The sequence below is a fragment of the Trachypithecus francoisi genome, unplaced genomic scaffold, assembly GCF_009764315.1.
Source record: "Trachypithecus francoisi isolate TF-2019V2 unplaced genomic scaffold, Tfra_2.0 Lachesis_group6, whole genome shotgun sequence".
Classification (NCBI taxonomy): domain Eukaryota; kingdom Metazoa; phylum Chordata; class Mammalia; order Primates; family Cercopithecidae; genus Trachypithecus; species Trachypithecus francoisi.
This window is the reverse complement of record NW_022681471.1, coordinates 50,028,942-50,046,838: the sequence shown is the minus strand read 5'-3', so window position 1 is coordinate 50,046,838 and position 17,897 is coordinate 50,028,942. Positions and strand designations below refer to the sequence as shown.

Here is a 17,897-nt window from a genome sequence, read left to right as displayed (position 1 = left end):
CAGAAGTAGTGGGATATCACAAGGGAGAGACTGAGGCATAAACAAGGCCGAAATTCTTTTTGTACCTAAACTTAGGCAATCACACACGTTGAAAAGAACTCACTCAAGGGTTGGTTCAAGTGGTTTAACCACTGATGGAATAATAGAAAAAATGAAGATACACACATGCAAATCAAATAGTAAGAAACAAAACGTGAAAGTGTTACCAAAATGACCCAGTAAAAAGTGTGTGTGTGTGTGTGTGTGCGTATGCATTTGTGTGTGTGTAAAAATCATCATCTATATGTAGGAGAATCTTGGAGTATTGCCACACATCTCCTTTAGAATATTCTCATTATTGATTATGCCAAGGACACAGATGTAAAGTGAGGTATACAAGGCAATTGGGTTATGTGGTCACTCTACCTATATGGCGACTGGTGGTCTCTACTTTCAACCCAAATGACTAAGCTGAAATAAAATTTAGGTATGCATTCACAAAAAAGAATACTCTTATTATCCAATCTACATAGCATATATATATACACACACACACATACATAAATACATATATAGTAATACATCCAATTTGTAAGAAACACTCTCTCAGAAAAAACTAGCTGCAGTTCCCTGATACTGTTTTCCTAGAGAAATGTGACAAAAAATTAAAACAGATGTTGTTCTAACCACGCATAAAGTGAAAATCAATTATGACTATTTCCTTTCCTGGAGTCATTTCATTTTAGAGAGCATCTAACTAAAACCCTTTCTTGGCCAGGCACGGTGGCTCAAGCCTGTAATCCCAGCACTTTGGGAGGCCGAGACGGGTGGATCACGAGGTCAGGAGATCGAGACCATCCTGGCGAACATGGTGAAACCCCGTCTCTACCAAAAAAATACAAAAAACTAGCCGGGCGAGGTGGCGGGCGCCTGTAATCCCAGCTACTCGGGAGGCTGAGGCAGGAGAATGGCGTAAACCCGGGAGGCGGAGCTTGCAGTGAGCTGAGATCCGGCCACTGCACTCCAGCCTGGGCCACAGAGTGAGACTCCGTCTCAAAAAAAAAAAAAAAAAACCCTTTCTTGACATAAATGAAAAAGCACTTCTTTGAAACACACAACTAGTAAATGATATATATCAGTTTGCATCCTGTGTCATACTGCTAATCCTCTGAGTATTAAATTGCCTCTGTTTCAGTTATATAAGTGTTTAATTTTTTTCATCTTGAGTCATAGTGAGGTTTCCCAGAAAGTGTATTATCTCTGCAGATGTCACCACTCACCAATTAGGGAAGGCAGCAGTGCACAATTCATAGTGACCTCTCTATATAATAGACTTTGACACTTGGGTCTGCTGGGGAGGGGATGGATTAGACAATTTAATAGAATCTACAGTGACTAACTTTTTTTCCATGAAAAACATTTTGTTTTGTAGATAGTGCATTTTTTTCCTTTGGATTTATTTCCAAAACCAAAACAAAAGCATTTAATGATGTTTACAGTGAAATGAAACAGCTGAAGACCAGCACATAATCACCATATTTTGTTTTCTCATCTTTAAGTCTTATAGCAGTAGGACTTCCAGCTGAGCTTGAGTCTAGCTTTTTCTCAAGACATAGCCAGCATTCTGAAGCTTCACTGAGCCTACCCACGAAGTTGAATTCATATTTCTTAATTGAAAAAGACAGGCTGTTTGCATAGCATGTTTGCATCAGTAAAATATTGAAAATGACATTTGTGCCCAAGTCCATCTAAACATTCTGCCTTAGCTGAACTCTGCTAATGTTTTTATACCCTGGTTTCTGCCTAGCAAAGTTTTAAATAGTGCCTCTTGATAAAGCATGTGTGGCTGAGTTCTGAGTTCACAGAAATAGACTCTTTTTCATACATGAGGATGCTACTCCTGACATGTGCTTTGAGGTGCCTTTCACATTAATGGAATATTTTACATTGACTCAGCCACGTTCTCTTACCCTGGTCTCCCCTATGACTAATGGCATGGTTTTGTGTGGAAGCTAGAGGGAGGGATTTGGCATAGCAGCTCCATAGACAAAATGGGAAGTTTAGTACTTTCTATCCTCAGTAAATAGTACGCAATCTGTAGTCAGAGAATAGAGTCTCACTCTGGGTAAAGCTAACCAGTCTGATAGGGAAACAAAACCCACCCCTTTGGTCTCATTAGTGCTGTGTTCTATGCAATTCAATTGATCAGCTGAATTCATGTACTAAAGCAAAAAGAGGCATTTATTCCTGGAGAGAAGGCATCTGTTCATCTCCTATGAGCTTAGTGTAGCTTTATTGAAGAAAATGTATGCAATATGTACATGTAGTAAGCTTCTGAAGTGCCTGAACATTATACAGACCTAGAGGATCCACTTAGGGAGGGCAAAGAAGAATCTGGCTAGGTGTCAAGACATCTCAAAAACCTGTAGATGCTGCTGAGGTGTGAGCTCTGTAGACACCTTGATAATACACTCATTAAGCAAAGTAGTATAGTATGCCTACAAACATTTTGGGTTCTTTGGAGTCTACTGTTGCAACTTACATCCAACCAGTCCTTACCATGGTCAGGCATCTGAGATCCCATGGAGGTCACACTGGTGTTCAGCACATCATTGACAGCAGTATCACAATACAGGCTCCGCTGGACATCATGCTCACTGTCAGTTTGGTCACTCTCCTCATGTCCACTATCCTTCAGGCTGTTGCCCTCTAGGTCCTTGAAGGTGGAGCTGCTGGTTTGAAGAAAGAATGATAATTTACGACCGTGACAGATCTGATTTTAAAATCTTTCTGCGCCAGGATGATGTCAGCTCCGTAATGAGGCAAACAGTGGCTAGATTGCCAATAGGGTAGGAATAAGGCGAAGAGAAATTTGGTTTAAAGATAATAAAACTTAACATTGCAGAGAGGTTCCCACTATTGGATGCTGACACAGCTAACATTTTCATTCACTTATCTTAAATGCATCACTACAGACAAGGTGGAAGAAGCTACATTTCTAAAACTGCCTCTAAAGAATGTTATCATTTCAGAAGGCTTTTTTCTCTTCTTATAAAATCAAAGTAAAATAATAATAGCTAGGTTTACTGAACAATTACTATTCATGAGGCACTGTCTTAAGTGTTTGGCATTAATTAACTGTTTAAATCATCACAACTGTATAAGAGAAAGGTGCTACTAATATTCTCATTTACAGGTGGAAAAAAACCAGAGGTACATGGAAGTGAGATAACTCGCCCAAGGTCACACAGCTGGTAAAAAGTATAGCGGATCTAAGACTGAAAACAGGTAGTCTAGCTCCAGAGCCTGCCTAGAAATTTAACCACTCTGTATATTGACTCCTAAAAGATGTCTACTAACCAACTGTAAAAAGCAAAGGTAGCAGAAATTGAAGTAGTGCAACTAAAATAGGAAGGATTATCAGGACCAGAGAACCCAGGTCAGTTTTATCTGAGAAAAACAGATGAACATATTCAAAGAAAAAGAGGAGAGTCAGTAGCTGGGCATGAAAGTGTGATGTTTAATTCTGTGAGTCAACTTGACTGCACCATGGAATGCCCAGATAACTAGTTAAACATTATTTCTGGGTGTGTCTATGAAGGTGTTTCCAGAAGAAATTAGCATTTGAATTGGTAGGCTCAGTAAAGCAGATAACTCTCCCCAGTGTGGGTGGGCATCATCAATCCACTGAAGGACTGAATAAAACAAAAATTGAGAAGGAAGTTGAGTTTGCTCTCTGCCTTACTGCTTGAGCTGGAACATTAATCATCTCCCGCCCTCAGTGCTCCTGGTTCTCAAGACTTCAGACCCAGACTTGAATGTACACTATTGGCTCTCTGGTTCTCAGGCTTTCAAACTACACTCCCATCTTCCCTGGTTCTCCACTTTGCAGATGGCAGATTATGAGACTCCTCAGCCCCCATGAGCCCATACCTTACAATAAAACTCTTTCTACATATTTATAGATTTAGATATGCTATTGGTTCTGTTTCTCTGCAGAACCCTAACTAATATAGAAGGTAAGACAAAAGTGAGGACCAGAAAGTGAGCACTAATACAACTCTGAGTATAGTTATACTAAGAACATGAAAACTTTCAGCTCAAGTGTTGATGTGTAAAATGATTCTTGCATTTATTAAATCAATCTACCATCCAATGCACTAAGCATGCAATCCAAAAACTCCACAACATTTCTCATGAAATAGAGAATAATGCATAAGGTACAGCTATAGGGCACCCATCTGCTATTTCTAATACTTTGTATGTCCTGACAGAATCCGCAGCTGTGCTACACCATGAACCATAAATTATGCATCTGAAATACCTAGTGCATGGTGAATCCATTCCCTAGTCGGTGAGGAAGCAGCAAAGGCACACTTAAGAAAATGTGTTGTTGCCTCAACAAGGAAGAGTGTTATGTTTGTAAATTAGAACAAACCCTAGTAGACCTACCATGCCTCTGAGAAAAGAGCCCTGTGGAGATGACACTGCAAACTCACTTGATCTGCTCAACCTTGGACACTCACAGGCCTGGCTCTCTGAGACTGATAAGAAGATTCAGTACAGATAATGAAGAGCTATGCCATGGACACAATGGATACATTGTCACTTCCACACTTGGTCAAGAAGAATCCCAGCAGATTTTTAACATATGACCAACTAGATGTAGAATGCTTGCTGACCTGAATATAAAAGTAAAGATCAGGAGGGCAGTAACTGGAAAGCCATAATTATAAGAAAATGAAGAGCAGGAGAGAGTGAAGCATTGACCTGTTAGCTAATTATTTTCAGAAAGAATAACTGAGCATCAACTGCACTAAAATTAAAATTACTCAATAGGCCAGCTCATTCAGCTCCTTCAATTTATGTTGCACAGCTAACTCAGCCTTATGGACCTACCAGGATGCCGTTCTTTAAAAAAAAAAAAAAAAATCTTACAGGTCTTTTATGGTCATGATGGCCAATTGGAAACACATGATTTAAAGTGTTTCACCATTTCTAGCTTTATGGCACATATTATGGAGTTTTCTGTAAATACTGTCATAATCCCACAGTTTAAATAGATTTAAAGTTTGTTTTTTTAGAAATTATTCTCTGTTTTGTGAGGTGGGTGCCTGCCTACAAGCATCCATGTACCTCTGGAGGAAGGAATGGCCTGCCTGGATGATATTCAGGTAACTCCATTTTTTTTTTTTTTTTTTTGAGACGGAGTCTCGCTCTGTCGCCCGGGCTGGAGTGCAGTGGCCGGATCTCAGCTCACTGCAAGCTCCGCCTCCCGGGTTTACGCCATTCTCCTGCCTCAGCCTCCCGAGTAGCTGGGACTACAGGCGCCCGCCACCTCGCCCGGCTAGTTTTTTGTATTTTTTAGTAGAGACGGGTTTCACCGTGTTAGCCAGGATGGTCTGGATCTCCTGACCTCGTGATCCGCCCGTCTCGGCCTCCCAAAGTGCTGGGATTACAGGCTTGAGCCACCGCGCCCGGCCAGGTAACTCCATTTTTATAACAAATATTTAACTTTCCAACCTGTATATTTTCTGGTGTCTGAAAATTTCCTTAATCCACAACACAAATTTGTCACTTTAAGCCAGAGAATTCAACTCTGAATTCAGCAGCTGTTGAAACTTGCTTGAAACATATGATGATGAGGGGTCTAGTGTGGGGGCAATGTAACTAACCAGCCCTTTGAACAGGGCTTCCCAGCCTTGGCAATATTGGCATTTGGGGCTGCATAATCCTATGTTGTGGCTGTCCTGTGCATTATAAGGTGTTTAACAACATTCCTGCCCTTTATCTACTGGATGCCAGTAGTGACCCCCCACTTAAGGAAAAAAACCAAAAATGTCTCCAAAGAGACATTGCCAAATCATCCCACAGTTAAGAACAACTGCTCCAGGTTCTTTATTTCTATAGCAGACTGCAGTGAACAGCCTGAACTTGGAGTCATTAGGAGAGGTAATAATCTACAATCTGCCACCTCATCTGTGTGACCCTGGATCTGATATCTAATGTCTTTAAATCTCAATTTCTTTATCTGTAAAATGTATTTGCTAAAACCCCCTTCACAAGGCCATTTAGAAGACTCAAAGAGACACTGTACGTGAAGTACCAGATATACATAAATGCTCCATAAATGGTTATTGTTTAATATGATCATTATTCTGTGTAGTAATGTTTTCACTGAGTTACAATTAAATATTATGTCCATAGTTTTTAGAGTATTGGTATAGAAAATTTATATTTAAGGAACTCTTCTATATCTTCTGTAAACAATAGTCACATACTATTAGGTTAATTTCTTCTAACATTAAAGAACAGAAAATAATAGTTCTCCTGTCAAATGGCCATCCTTCCTTTAATGAATAATGAAAACTATATCACTTGATGTACTTACTGCTTTGTCTTGATTTCTCAAAAACTTCAACATAAATGTAATGTTTAGTTGCAGTCAGTTACCTCCCTGGATGCCAGGGATGTCTACCTTACTTCTCCTAATTGGTTTTGCATCTGCCTTTCAAAAATTTGATCATCTTTTTTATAAGGCATCTGAATGTTATAAACAACCTCAGAGATTTTGTTTTTTTAAATAGAAATGATGGAAATAATAAAACAGTGAGGGATTAGCTACTAGGATGTAAGGGACTGGTAGTGTGAACATGATAAGTTGTGTAGTCTCAGAATAAAAAGCAAGAGGTATAACAACTCCCCAAAACCCTGGAATAGTTAACTCATTTAAAGATTAGTTTGCCCATCTGACAAACTAAGCACCACTTACACTGATCTTGTAAGAGCATTTAGTGGTTTAATGAATGGATTTGTGTAAGGCAGTTTAAGACCCAGTGAGCAAGATGCCGCAAATTGTAAAACAGCCTGGTAAATGGCTACTCACCCAAAACAAATAACAATTTATGCCAGGCATAAAAAATGCTGATTTCACTTGCTTTATTACCTGCATACCTCTTGGGAGATGAAGGACTTGTAAAACAACTTTTGTGGGACAATAAATTAGGGGTTCCTGTTTCCAATGATATTGCAAATGCACATGTTTCTATTACTGTTCTGGTGGCCAACAGAAAGACAGATATGTTTGAAAACACCTAGAACAGGGTTCTGCACCGAAGAGTTACTCAGCAGATGCATGACGAATGAACATCACACAAATTCTGACCCATATTTACCATCTGAAATATTAGAGCTCTTTTCCAAAAGACATAAGAATCTGAATGGAAACAGGTTATATCTTACTAGTAGGTGATACCACATACCCGGGGAATGATATCTGAGGCTAAGAATGAGAAAGGAGTGAGAATGAAGATTATTATAACTGTGTTTAAGTAATACAAGGAAAATCCTAGAGTGGTTTCTGGACCACCTGTATCACAATCACCTTGGGAACCTGTTACAACTGGAAGTTCTCTAGGGATGGAGCTAGCATCTCTGCATTTAACAAGCCTTTCAAGTGATTCCAATGCACATTAAAATCCAGAAATCAGTGGCTTAAAGAGAAATCTAGTGCTAGTCTTTAATAGAAAAATGCTAAGGTTTTCTTCAATTCCTCTCATGCATTCATTCAATAAACATGTACCAAGCATTTATTATATACAAGGCACCATACGAGGTGCTGCAAAAACCCCAGGACAATTTGGGTGGAAAAGAAAGCATCGTGCATGATTTAGGAAGCCAAAGCTCCTAATCCTTTCCACACTGAGTGCTTTGTTCATTTTCTATTTCATTTTCTTTGGGCCACAGCCTTATGCCCTGCTTGATGTTGTTCCCAAAGCACTGTAGGAGTGGATATCACACAGCAGCCCACAAAACAGGCATGAGGAAAGAGTGCTGCAGCAGGGACAAAGTACCTCTGCTGGCTTTCCTTGCTCTGAAAAGACAGCAAGAAACAAACAGAGCAGGAAGGAAAGCCATTCAGAAGAAACTCTGCACTGCCATGATTTGTTAATCTGGGGTCCTCACATAAGCCTCCTTGGGTACACCTGCAGGTTGCAAGTGACATTCTGAAAAAAAAAAAAAAAAAGAAAGAAAGAAAAAGAAAACTACAGAAATATAATGCTAGATTCCTTGGTGCATAAAATTATGGGAAGCCTGCCATATCACTTCCTTTTTCCAAGGCTGAGCTCCTTTCTCAACCTTGATTTGTGCCTATGAGAACCCCCTTGCCCTCTGGCTTTCTGTTGGGTTTAGCCAAAGGAAGACACCAGCAGGAGATCAGAGCAGGGGAGAACAATGATATCAGGATATTGATTGCCTCTGCTCCCTTCCTCCAGGGTCACTTCATGATGACTGGATCCCTTGGCCAACCAGAAGTCACTGTTACTCTCAAGTCAGTGTTCCCTACATGCTTTCTTCCCTGGTCCTGTCTGAAGTATTTTTAGCTTCTCCAGTGCCATAATACTGCAGTATCCCTTGAGGTTCACTAACCATGCCCAAGCCTTTGTAAATGGTCCCCTTTGTAAATAAACTTTCCTCAAGCCATTCCAATTTAGGTGTGCCAACTATTTCATGTAGGAACCTGACTGATGAAGGAAAGACCCAGAGATGGACAGTGGTGGCTGCTGTTCAACTACTCAGGGTAGATAGAGGTAAAAGAGGAAAAGATGCCTGTATGTAAACAGTCTGGCTAAGAATGCTAACAACTGCTAAAGAATGCCAAAAAGAAGGGTCCAAGAAACATCCTTGCATAAGTAGAAAGTGAATAGAAGAAGAGAACATGGATAGAAAAATAAGTTCTCAGCCGAGCATGGTGGCTCACACCTGTAATCCCAGCACTTTGGGAGGTCAAGGTGGGTGGATCATTTGAGGTCAGGTGTTCGAGACCAGCCTGGCTAGCATAGCGAAACCCCATTTCTACTAAAAATAAAAAAAATTAGCCAGGCACAGTGGCACATGTCTATAATCCCAGCTACTAAGGAGGCTGAGGCAGGAAAATAGCTTGAACCCAAGAGGTGGAGGTTGCAGTGAGCCGAGATCGCGCCACTGCACTCCAGCCTAGGCGACAGAGCAAGACTCGGTCTCAAAAACAAGAAAAGAAAAAAGAAAAAGAAGTTCTCAAAGTTAGCCTGAAATTGTATTGGCATTCAAAGAAACAGGGACTTGATAGTAAAATTAAAACTGATAATCAGATTCAGAATTTCCTGGCCAAGAGCTTTTACCACGCATGTAAATGGATCTTCAAGAAACCACATACAGCAAAACCCCTTTCAAACATTTCTGTGAGCTATTTGAACAGGCTTTGCATGACTTTATCACTGGTGTTAGCCACCACTCTCAACATTTTCCTCACATTTTACATTTAACACAGTTGGTCCCCAGAACAGCATAGCACACAAGATTCCCTGTATCTTTCTAAGTATTATACTTCGTCTATACTCAATTGACCACACAAATTCCAAGGCCTTCAGGTTTCCCAAAGCCCTCACAGCTCTCTAAACAGAACCCTGGCAAAAATGCATGTGTCCCTGAGTTTTCAGATGTTTCCTCTTGATCAAGGTGGTCCCTGGTTTTATTAAAAAAAAAAAAAAAAAAAGCTATCTTTGATTTCATGCAAAATCAGGAGACTTTTTCACCAAGAGTCCATTAAGTCTTGGTTGTGCCTTTTGTGAGTATGTGTCTATAAACAAAAAACATAAAATAATTAACCAAAATCAGAAGTTCCCAGTAAGTCTCAACACTGCTGTGGAAATACATGTATCCCCAAAGCCATTAATGTTTACACATAAGTTTTTATCTTATCAGTCTACCTTGTAAATTGGATAGTCAGGACTGATGTAAGATGCAAGGGTGCCTGGAGTCTTAGCTTTCTTCCAGGCTGTGACAATCAGACTCATATTATCAGGTTTTTAATTTTATTTATTTATTTTTCTTTTTGGTAGAGACGGTAGGGGGTGGGGGGGTTGCACTATTTTGCCCAGGCTGGTCTCCAACTCCTGGCCTCAAGCAATCCTCCACCATCAGCTTCCCAAAGCACCGGGATTACAGGCATGAGTCACTGCGCCCAGCATCATGTTATCTGTTTAACCTGGCTATAGAATTCCCAGGTACCCTGAGTTAGCCCAAGGGGCCTGTGAGGCTAAGGCAAGTCACTGTTTTTATCAAAGTTTTAAAATGGAGCTTTGAAAGTAACAATCCGGAAGCAGAAAACAAAGCAGGTTTCTGCTACAAAGGCACTCTAATCAGTGCACATAAGAGGGTTATTTTTTTCTTTCTAAAACAAATTAAGTCAGATAATTTTGAGTTCCTCACTTTTTGCTTTTATTCTGTGAGCCAGGAAAATATTCGAAATGGATTCCTCCCAACCCCTCAAAAAAAAAATTCTCAACTGTGCTTTCACTGATAATACAAGGGCTACCCATTTTCAGACAACTAATGATCGTCACTTAAGGTCACAAGCAATTCCAGACCAATACAGATAAACTTAGCATGCTTTAGGGGTTACTGAAGCCTCATGAATTAAATTAGACATGAATGCAAGTTACCTGAAGTTTGTTTATTCCTTGAAATCTACTCTTCTGGTGATGTAACTTTATGGGATTAGAGCCAGCAAAATAACAGAATTTGCAAGTCTCTGTTACAGCTCTAACATACCCTGCTTGCCTCTCTGTTTCATTTCTATTATTTTAACAAACATACTCAGAGTTCATTTTTAGCTGCAAAATAACCACTGGACCATGTAAGCGATATTTACATGAAACAGCAATAAAGGCATCATTTGAATGGTCAGGACTGGTCTTTCTGCGCAAGAGGTTATCTTCTTTGCTCAGTTTCCACCTTTTAGAGGGTTTCCCAAACTCCTTGTCCTTCTCCCATTGGGTGTAGCCCACTGCACCAGATGGGATCTTTCTTGGCAGTATTCAGCTCTGTACTCAACATCTATTATGGCTCCTTGGATACTAAATTATGACGAACCAATCACATAAATCTCAACTTTGTTTCCTCTGAAACACTTCTAAATATTTTAAGAAGAATCAGGCAAATTTCTTTTTCTCTCTCATCTAGAAAGGAACGGATTAGCTTCTGTCATTAAAATATCCTTAAAATGATTTCAAAGTTGTTGAAATAGCATCAATCTCAAAACTCATGGGAAGTTCTACATGCATACAATTTTTAAGGCTTTCCTTTATTTAAAGTGAAGAGCAACAAGAATTTTGGTATCAACATGATTGTGAAAGTTTTCTACTGTATATTTCTAATATCACATTAGAAATATTAGAAATAATATTAGAAATTAGAAATAATATTAGAAATAGTGAATATTTGTAATACCAGATTTCTGTCACTAGATAAAACTATATTTTATATAATCTCAATTTTATTTTTAATTTTGAGTGTTTATACATACATTTTCATACCAAGAAACATAAAATGTCAACAGTGATTACCTTTGGTTGATGAACTTACCAGTGATGTTTATTTACTTTTTTATGCTTTTCTCAATTTTCCAAACTTTTTACAATAAGTAGGTTAGACATTCATTTTAAAATCCCCCAAAAAAATACGGTTTAAAATTTTTAATCTGTTTTGCTTTTTAATGTTAAATCAAGCTTAGTTGTAGCAATAAGCAAGCAAACCAACATACCTTTTGATTAAATGGGCTCGGCTATTCACGTAGTTGGAGTCAAAAGAATAGTTTTCAGTCTGCAATGAGAAGAAAAAATTAAAAAGGTTACATAGATGATTCATAAGTAGATTTCGAACTATCCTACTTAGAAGGAATTTTTCTTCTGGGCCAAGAAGCAGTGAGTGAATTGGAACCCAAGGCCACAGTGGAGCAGCAGCCTCTGCCTCCTTCAGGCCCTAGGGGCTCCTGGAGGCAGTAGCTCCCCACTGCAGACCAGAACAGCCTTGACACAAACATTCCCTAGAATATGACTGGCTACTGATCATGCAACCACTTGCCGAGAAGAGATAACATGACCTACAATCCTTACAGAAACTAATTGCTTCCCATTCCCCAGTGGAGAAAATTCTATGCCCATCAAATTGACTGGAAGTTCAAAGGTATTTTTATTAGTAGTAGATAATTAACATGTTAAAATATTTATTCCAAAGATATGGAAATGCAGGCAAGGTAATCCCCCACTGTGGATTTAAACTCTGCACTTCCCTTTGTTTCAAGACATTTGCTCAGTACTGGTTATGCAGGAAGGCCTTTGTTTTATCACAGATATAAAGGCAAACAAGCATTATGCCTAAAACAGGGTGAAGGGCAGTCCACAGGGGGTGCCAAAGCCTTTCATGTGAAACATGAAGTTTGCAAGCAAACCCCCGTCTCAGCTCCTATCATTAGAACACCGCTGTTTAATCTGGTTACAGCAGACTGCTGGAGCAATGGCTTTATAAAAGCAAATGCAGAATACCTGCCAGATGAAAGAGATGGAAAAACAGCTTATGATCACCCAGAGGTTGGAAGAACTAGAGGGGAAAAGCCTTAGAAGGGTGAAATCCAGAGAAAAGTCAACACTAAAGTAACTGAATGTCCTGGTAAAGTGATCTCACGCCCAGCACTAAAGTACTACTCTTCTTGAACCATTGTATAATCCAGAAACTACCCAAACACATCTCCCCGAACCTCTTGCCATCCCACTAGAAATCGCCACCATTCCCACTATTCCTTAGGAGCCTTCTGAAATTACTTCAACTGGGAGTGTGTGGAAAAGAAAACACAACTGCTATCTAGCAAACAAAATAGCAGATTCCTCTCAGACCTCTACCTGTCAGAAACTAACTGTTCTAGGCTCCTAGATGCAGCCCTTGCTTCCAAGCTCACAGTTTGATGGAGAAGAAAACAGAACAGGCAATAGCAGATCCACATGGGCACCAAAGAGCCAGCAGTCAGAGTACAGACCCCAAGTGCCTACAATAGGTAGTAACGGGGATGGTGAATGTGTGAGAGAGAGGAGGAGACAGTACTTCAAAGGAAACTAAACCCCAACATTGCCCTGCACTTACTCAGGTATGTTCACAAACCCACCCATGCCCCTCATTTGAAGATGGACCATGTAATATCTACTCACACTGCTTTTATCTAGAAGTTTATATCCCCTTTTTAATGTAAACCCAAGCAATTTTTAATGCTATTGGAAGAATAGGTTGGGAGATTAAAAATCAAAAGGGTCGGTTCATTTCTGGTTTCTTTAGAGAGTGAATGCTGAAATTGTCACAAACAGGATTAGGAGGCAAACTTGAAGCTGTGTTAGGAATACAATCCAAGTATTTGCTGGAAGAAGTTTATCCAACAGTCAGTCAACCAACAAAGATGTTTAATTGTTGTACCAATATAACAGGTAAAAATGATGTTGGTTAAATGTGTCATCTATGATATTCAGTACAATATATAATTTAACAAGTTGGAAGTTCACTACCCCACAAAAATTATGCTACCCTGTGGATGTGGTTTGGACCTGTGTCCCCACCCAAATCTCATGCTGAATTATAATCCTCAATGTTGGAGGTAGGGCCTGGTGGGAAGTGATTTGATCATGGTGGTGATTTCTCATGGATGGTTTAGCACCATCCCTCTTGGTACTGTCCTCTCGATAGTGAAGGAGTTCTCATCACATCTGGTTGTTTAAAAGTGTGTAGTCCTTCCTCCCCATCTCTCTCTCTTGCTGCTCTGGCCATGTGATAAGCCTACTCCCCCTTAACCTTCCACCATTATTGTAAGTTTCCTTAGGCCTCCCCAGAAGCCAAGCAAATGTCAGCATCATGCCTCCTGTACAGTCTGCAGGACCATGGGCCAATTAAACCACTTTTCTTTACGAAATTACCCAGTCTCAGGTATTTCTTTAGGGCAACTTAAGAATGGACTAATACATCTGTTAAAACCCGGAATTGATTAAGCACTCAGCAGTTCAAATATTCATTTCACTCTGCAATCTTGGGCAAATTACTTAATCCCTGTGTGCTTCAGTCTCCCTCTCTATAAAATAGGGATAATAGAACATGAATCCAAAGGAGAATTTCAGCTGCGTTTATCAGACCCATAACAGGAATGGCGGGAATCCTGATCCCCTGCTTTATTCAGAACCTGCAACTAACTCCAAGTAGGATCAGGAATTTGACCTCATTCATGCAATAAAATAGTGGCACATGCATGTTCCATCTCATCTTCCAAACTTACTAAACCATTTTTTCAAGAAGGTTAGTAAAGAAACAAAAACACAAAAAGGAAATCTAGAGGATACCGGCTTTGCAGGAAAAGGATAAGCAGCAACCCAAGCTACTGTATTTAAAAAATCTGTCTTTACTGCCTCTAAAGAAGACAGTTCTCAAGTAGAAAATTTTCCATATCTTTGCATATGAAGGCATGGAACCTGTGTGCACTGTGCATCAAATATGAAGCTCCATGGTGACCTGACCTCCAGGCATGGTGCCAGAGCCACATGTTCAGGCAAAAAAGCAATACCATGCACATTTTATCGCTAATGAAAATACTACTTCTTGGTCCTAATGCCATAATATGTCTCATCGTGAGAATCCCACTCCCAGGCACTGAGTTGAGAAGAGACAAGTCTCGAGGGCTTGTTTGTAATTACCTTAACAATTCTTCCCCCAAATACAGTTCTGTTAACTTTGGGCAGATGTACCAGGCATGATCTGCTACTGTAAAGAGGAGAATATCATAGAAGCTTATAACCTTCCTATCTTTCTTCCTCCTTTTTTAACTCCAAAGGAATAAACCACCCATTCTTATGGGTCCTGACCTTCAAATGAAAATATATTCCCCCAAATCAAAACAAACCATCATGGGCAGATGTCCCATGCTGCATCCTAATGCAATTAGTAGCACTAGTCAATGTGGCAGGTTCCTAGAACCGATTTTCCCAGAATGGATGGGGCTATGCTGATTCACCCATTGTCTTGTGCCTTTGTAATCCGTCTCAGGTCTCTTTGTGAGGCAGCTGGGTTACAGTTATGGGAAAAATCTATGCAACAGAATTATTCTAATTGGACAGAACACACTATTCTGGCCTCATTAGTACTACATTCCAAACAACTGAGTTAACTGGCCATAGATGGGCTATTATATTATGGGTCTATGTATACTGACATCAAGTGTTCTAGCTCATACTGGTTCGAGGTGTATGCCCAAACCCAACTCCTGTGCACTGAGAGAGTATATTTTTTCACACTTCTGGTGGAGCAAAGGATGAGATTCAGATCATCCTGAAGAAGGAAATATTTTCTTAATGAACAGTTTGTATGTCTTAAGCCAGTGGCTCTCGGCCCTAACTACAAATGAGAATCAACTCAGAATCTTCTTCTTGTAAAACATAAAAAATAAAAATACTGTCACCAAGGACCCACTCCAAGAGATTCTGAGGTAATTAGCCTGGAATTGGACCCAGGCACTGGGTGGTTTTTTTAAAAGCTTTCCAGGAAATTTTAGTGTACCTCCAGGGTGGCAAATAACTGTCTTGAGCAAAGGACTGGCCACAGGCTCTGACCTAATGTGCTGCATTTTCTAAGGCAAGCCCAGTTGTTTAGAAGATGTCATTTCTTTTGTCAGATTATCTGCCAAGGTCATCTCAATATAGGATAAAGAACCACAGAAGAAATACATTCTTTAAGATATAATACAAAAGCCTTTTTTTTGCATGAATGTATTGGTTCCTAGTTAGCCTTATTTAATCAAAATTTGCTTGACATTATTCCAATACCTTCTCTAAGTATGCTAAATGGCAAACAACATGAAACATTTGAGAGAGGAAATTTTCTCTAAATGTCACATTAATTTCACTAGGAAATGTCCCCACTTCTAATGAGACAGGCAGGTTAACACAAGAACACAGCAAAGAGATAAGAACAACATTTGCTTTGGAAAAACTTAATTGTGACATTAAAAAAATGGGTCTAGAGCAAACTTTTTTATTTCATCTCAGTGGTAAATAAGAGTCACTTTCTTATTATTTAGTATATTTATCACAAATTCTTTTTCTTTTTCTTGAGACGGAGTCTCACTCTGTGGCCCAGGCTGGAGTGCAGTGGCTGGATCTCAGCTCACTGCAAGCTCCGCCTCCCGGGTTTACGCCATTCTCCTGCCTCAGCCTCCGGAGTAGCTGGGACTACAGGCGCCCACCACCTCGCCTGGCTAGTTTTTTTTTTTTTTTGTATTTTTTAGTAGAGATCGGGTTTCACCATGTTAGCCAGGATGGTCTCGATCTCCTGACCTCGTGATCTGCCGTCTCGGCCTCCCAAAATGACAAATTCTTTTTCTAATTTGAATTCTTTATCCTTGGGTGTAACACTGAAAGCAGGTGCCTCACTTGACCTAGGTTTAATAAAATTTTATTTTTAAAAATTCTCAAACAATAAATAATTCTGGACAGCTCAGTTTTCCAGATAGCTTAGGGCATTCTCCTTTAAGAACTAAAACTTTGATTTAAAATCCTAACCATCTGCCTTGTTTCTGAAACATATCACAAAGTTGCCCTCCTTAAAATAGGGTATAAAAACATAATTTAACCACTTATTGGTTACTTAGGAGCATCTTTATAAATGTAAATTATTACCCCATGCAGGTTTTGCCTGTATACTCAACGGTCCCAAACTGCTGTGGTTTTTTTCTTGTCTTTAATTTTTAACATAGGATCGCCACCAACCTTCCATCAAACATAGTGTTTTTAACTTTTCAGTGCTGTTGGTATATCAAAAGTAGCTTTTCTTCCATTTCAAGTTTGATGCTTTTACTCTACTGTGTTCTTGGAAACTATACAATTATATTTGTGTCCAGAAAAAAAGAGTTGCAATGTTCTGCATAGAGAGCTGAGATGTTGCGGTCCTAAGGGGGAAATTACATGATCTTTAATATAGGGACTTTTGTGCAATGTTTTGGTTTTCGTTGTTTGTTTGGGTATTTGTTTGTTAGCTGCTTGGGAGCTTTATTTGCTTACTATTTGCTGTTCTCAGCTTTCTTCTGGATATAGGAGGATTCTAGTAAGACGTTTGGGTGGGAGATATGTTATTACATTTCTACGTTAGTAAGTCTGGCATATCAGAAATCAAATACTTCCACTTTGTCAGGCCCCCAAGGTACCAGAGAATGCCCTACTTTAATTGTCATTTTGCATTACTTTTACAGTTCACTGAATCGTGCCCTAGTCTCTAGAAGAGTGACTGCAGCTCTCAGCACCACATTTATCAGCAGAGAGACTTCGACCCTAAGGAGAAAGAAGCCCAATAAATGCAGATATATCCAGGACTAGACTCTTTGTCCAGTGGCACAAATCCCAGGTCACTATACCAAGCAAAAAAAAGGTTGCAGACACTGGGATTAAAACAGAGGTTACTCAAATCTTTAGATTTTCATTTGAAAATGAACGATACTTTTAAGCTACACTTTTAAAGTCCCATCAAGCTGAAAAGCATTATAACTGTAACTTGCTACCTAATTTTTAAAGGTTTTAAGTCTTAAGTCACTTTAGCAATCAAAACAGGAAAACTGGAATCCCATATCAGATATACAACCAAGTGATTATAAAATGCTGCTTCTTTTTTTAACTACTGACTTCCAATAATGATAATTGTGTCCATTGACCCATAATGAAAAGACCCATAACCTTTCCTAAAGCTGGTTGCTGTTTTAGATATTCAAATGGCCATCTCCTCACAAAGATGGTTTCTGGAAATGAGATAATAAATAGTTTTGCCTACTTCCTATCCCCAACACATAAAAATGAATATGTAAATTCTATATAAAAATAAAGCTGACGTGCCTCCAGCTAGAATGTATATTCAAAGACTCATCCATCCAGACAGCAGCAACCGAAGCAGGAATTAGTGAAGGTGGAATAAAAGGCACCATCCCCAGCTGCCAACATTACAAAGTTCATATTTGCCCTGAACTAGAAAACATGCTAGGTAAACTCCTACTAACCACTTATTGTCAATCGTATGCTCCCCACACACCC

The 17,897-nt window shown here is 39.5% G+C and overlaps 1 protein-coding gene across 3 annotated transcripts in view; it reads right to left on the bottom strand.

Annotated features, from left to right (window-relative positions):
• The window catches only part of PCDH19 (protocadherin 19), a 114,180-nt gene that overhangs the window by 45,612 nt on the left and 50,671 nt on the right, over positions 1 to 17,897 (bottom strand). For 2 of the 3 annotated variants that reach the window (XM_033201543.1, XM_033201541.1), the window contains 2 exons: positions 11,564 to 11,622; positions 2,539 to 2,711 (listed from right to left, as the gene is read on the bottom strand). In XM_033201543.1, the coding sequence (XP_033057434.1) occupies positions 2,539 to 2,711; positions 11,564 to 11,622 (232 nt within the window). The remainder of the gene's footprint in view (positions 1 to 2,538; positions 2,712 to 11,563; positions 11,623 to 17,897) is intronic. The other variant, XM_033201542.1, reaches the window with a different exon arrangement.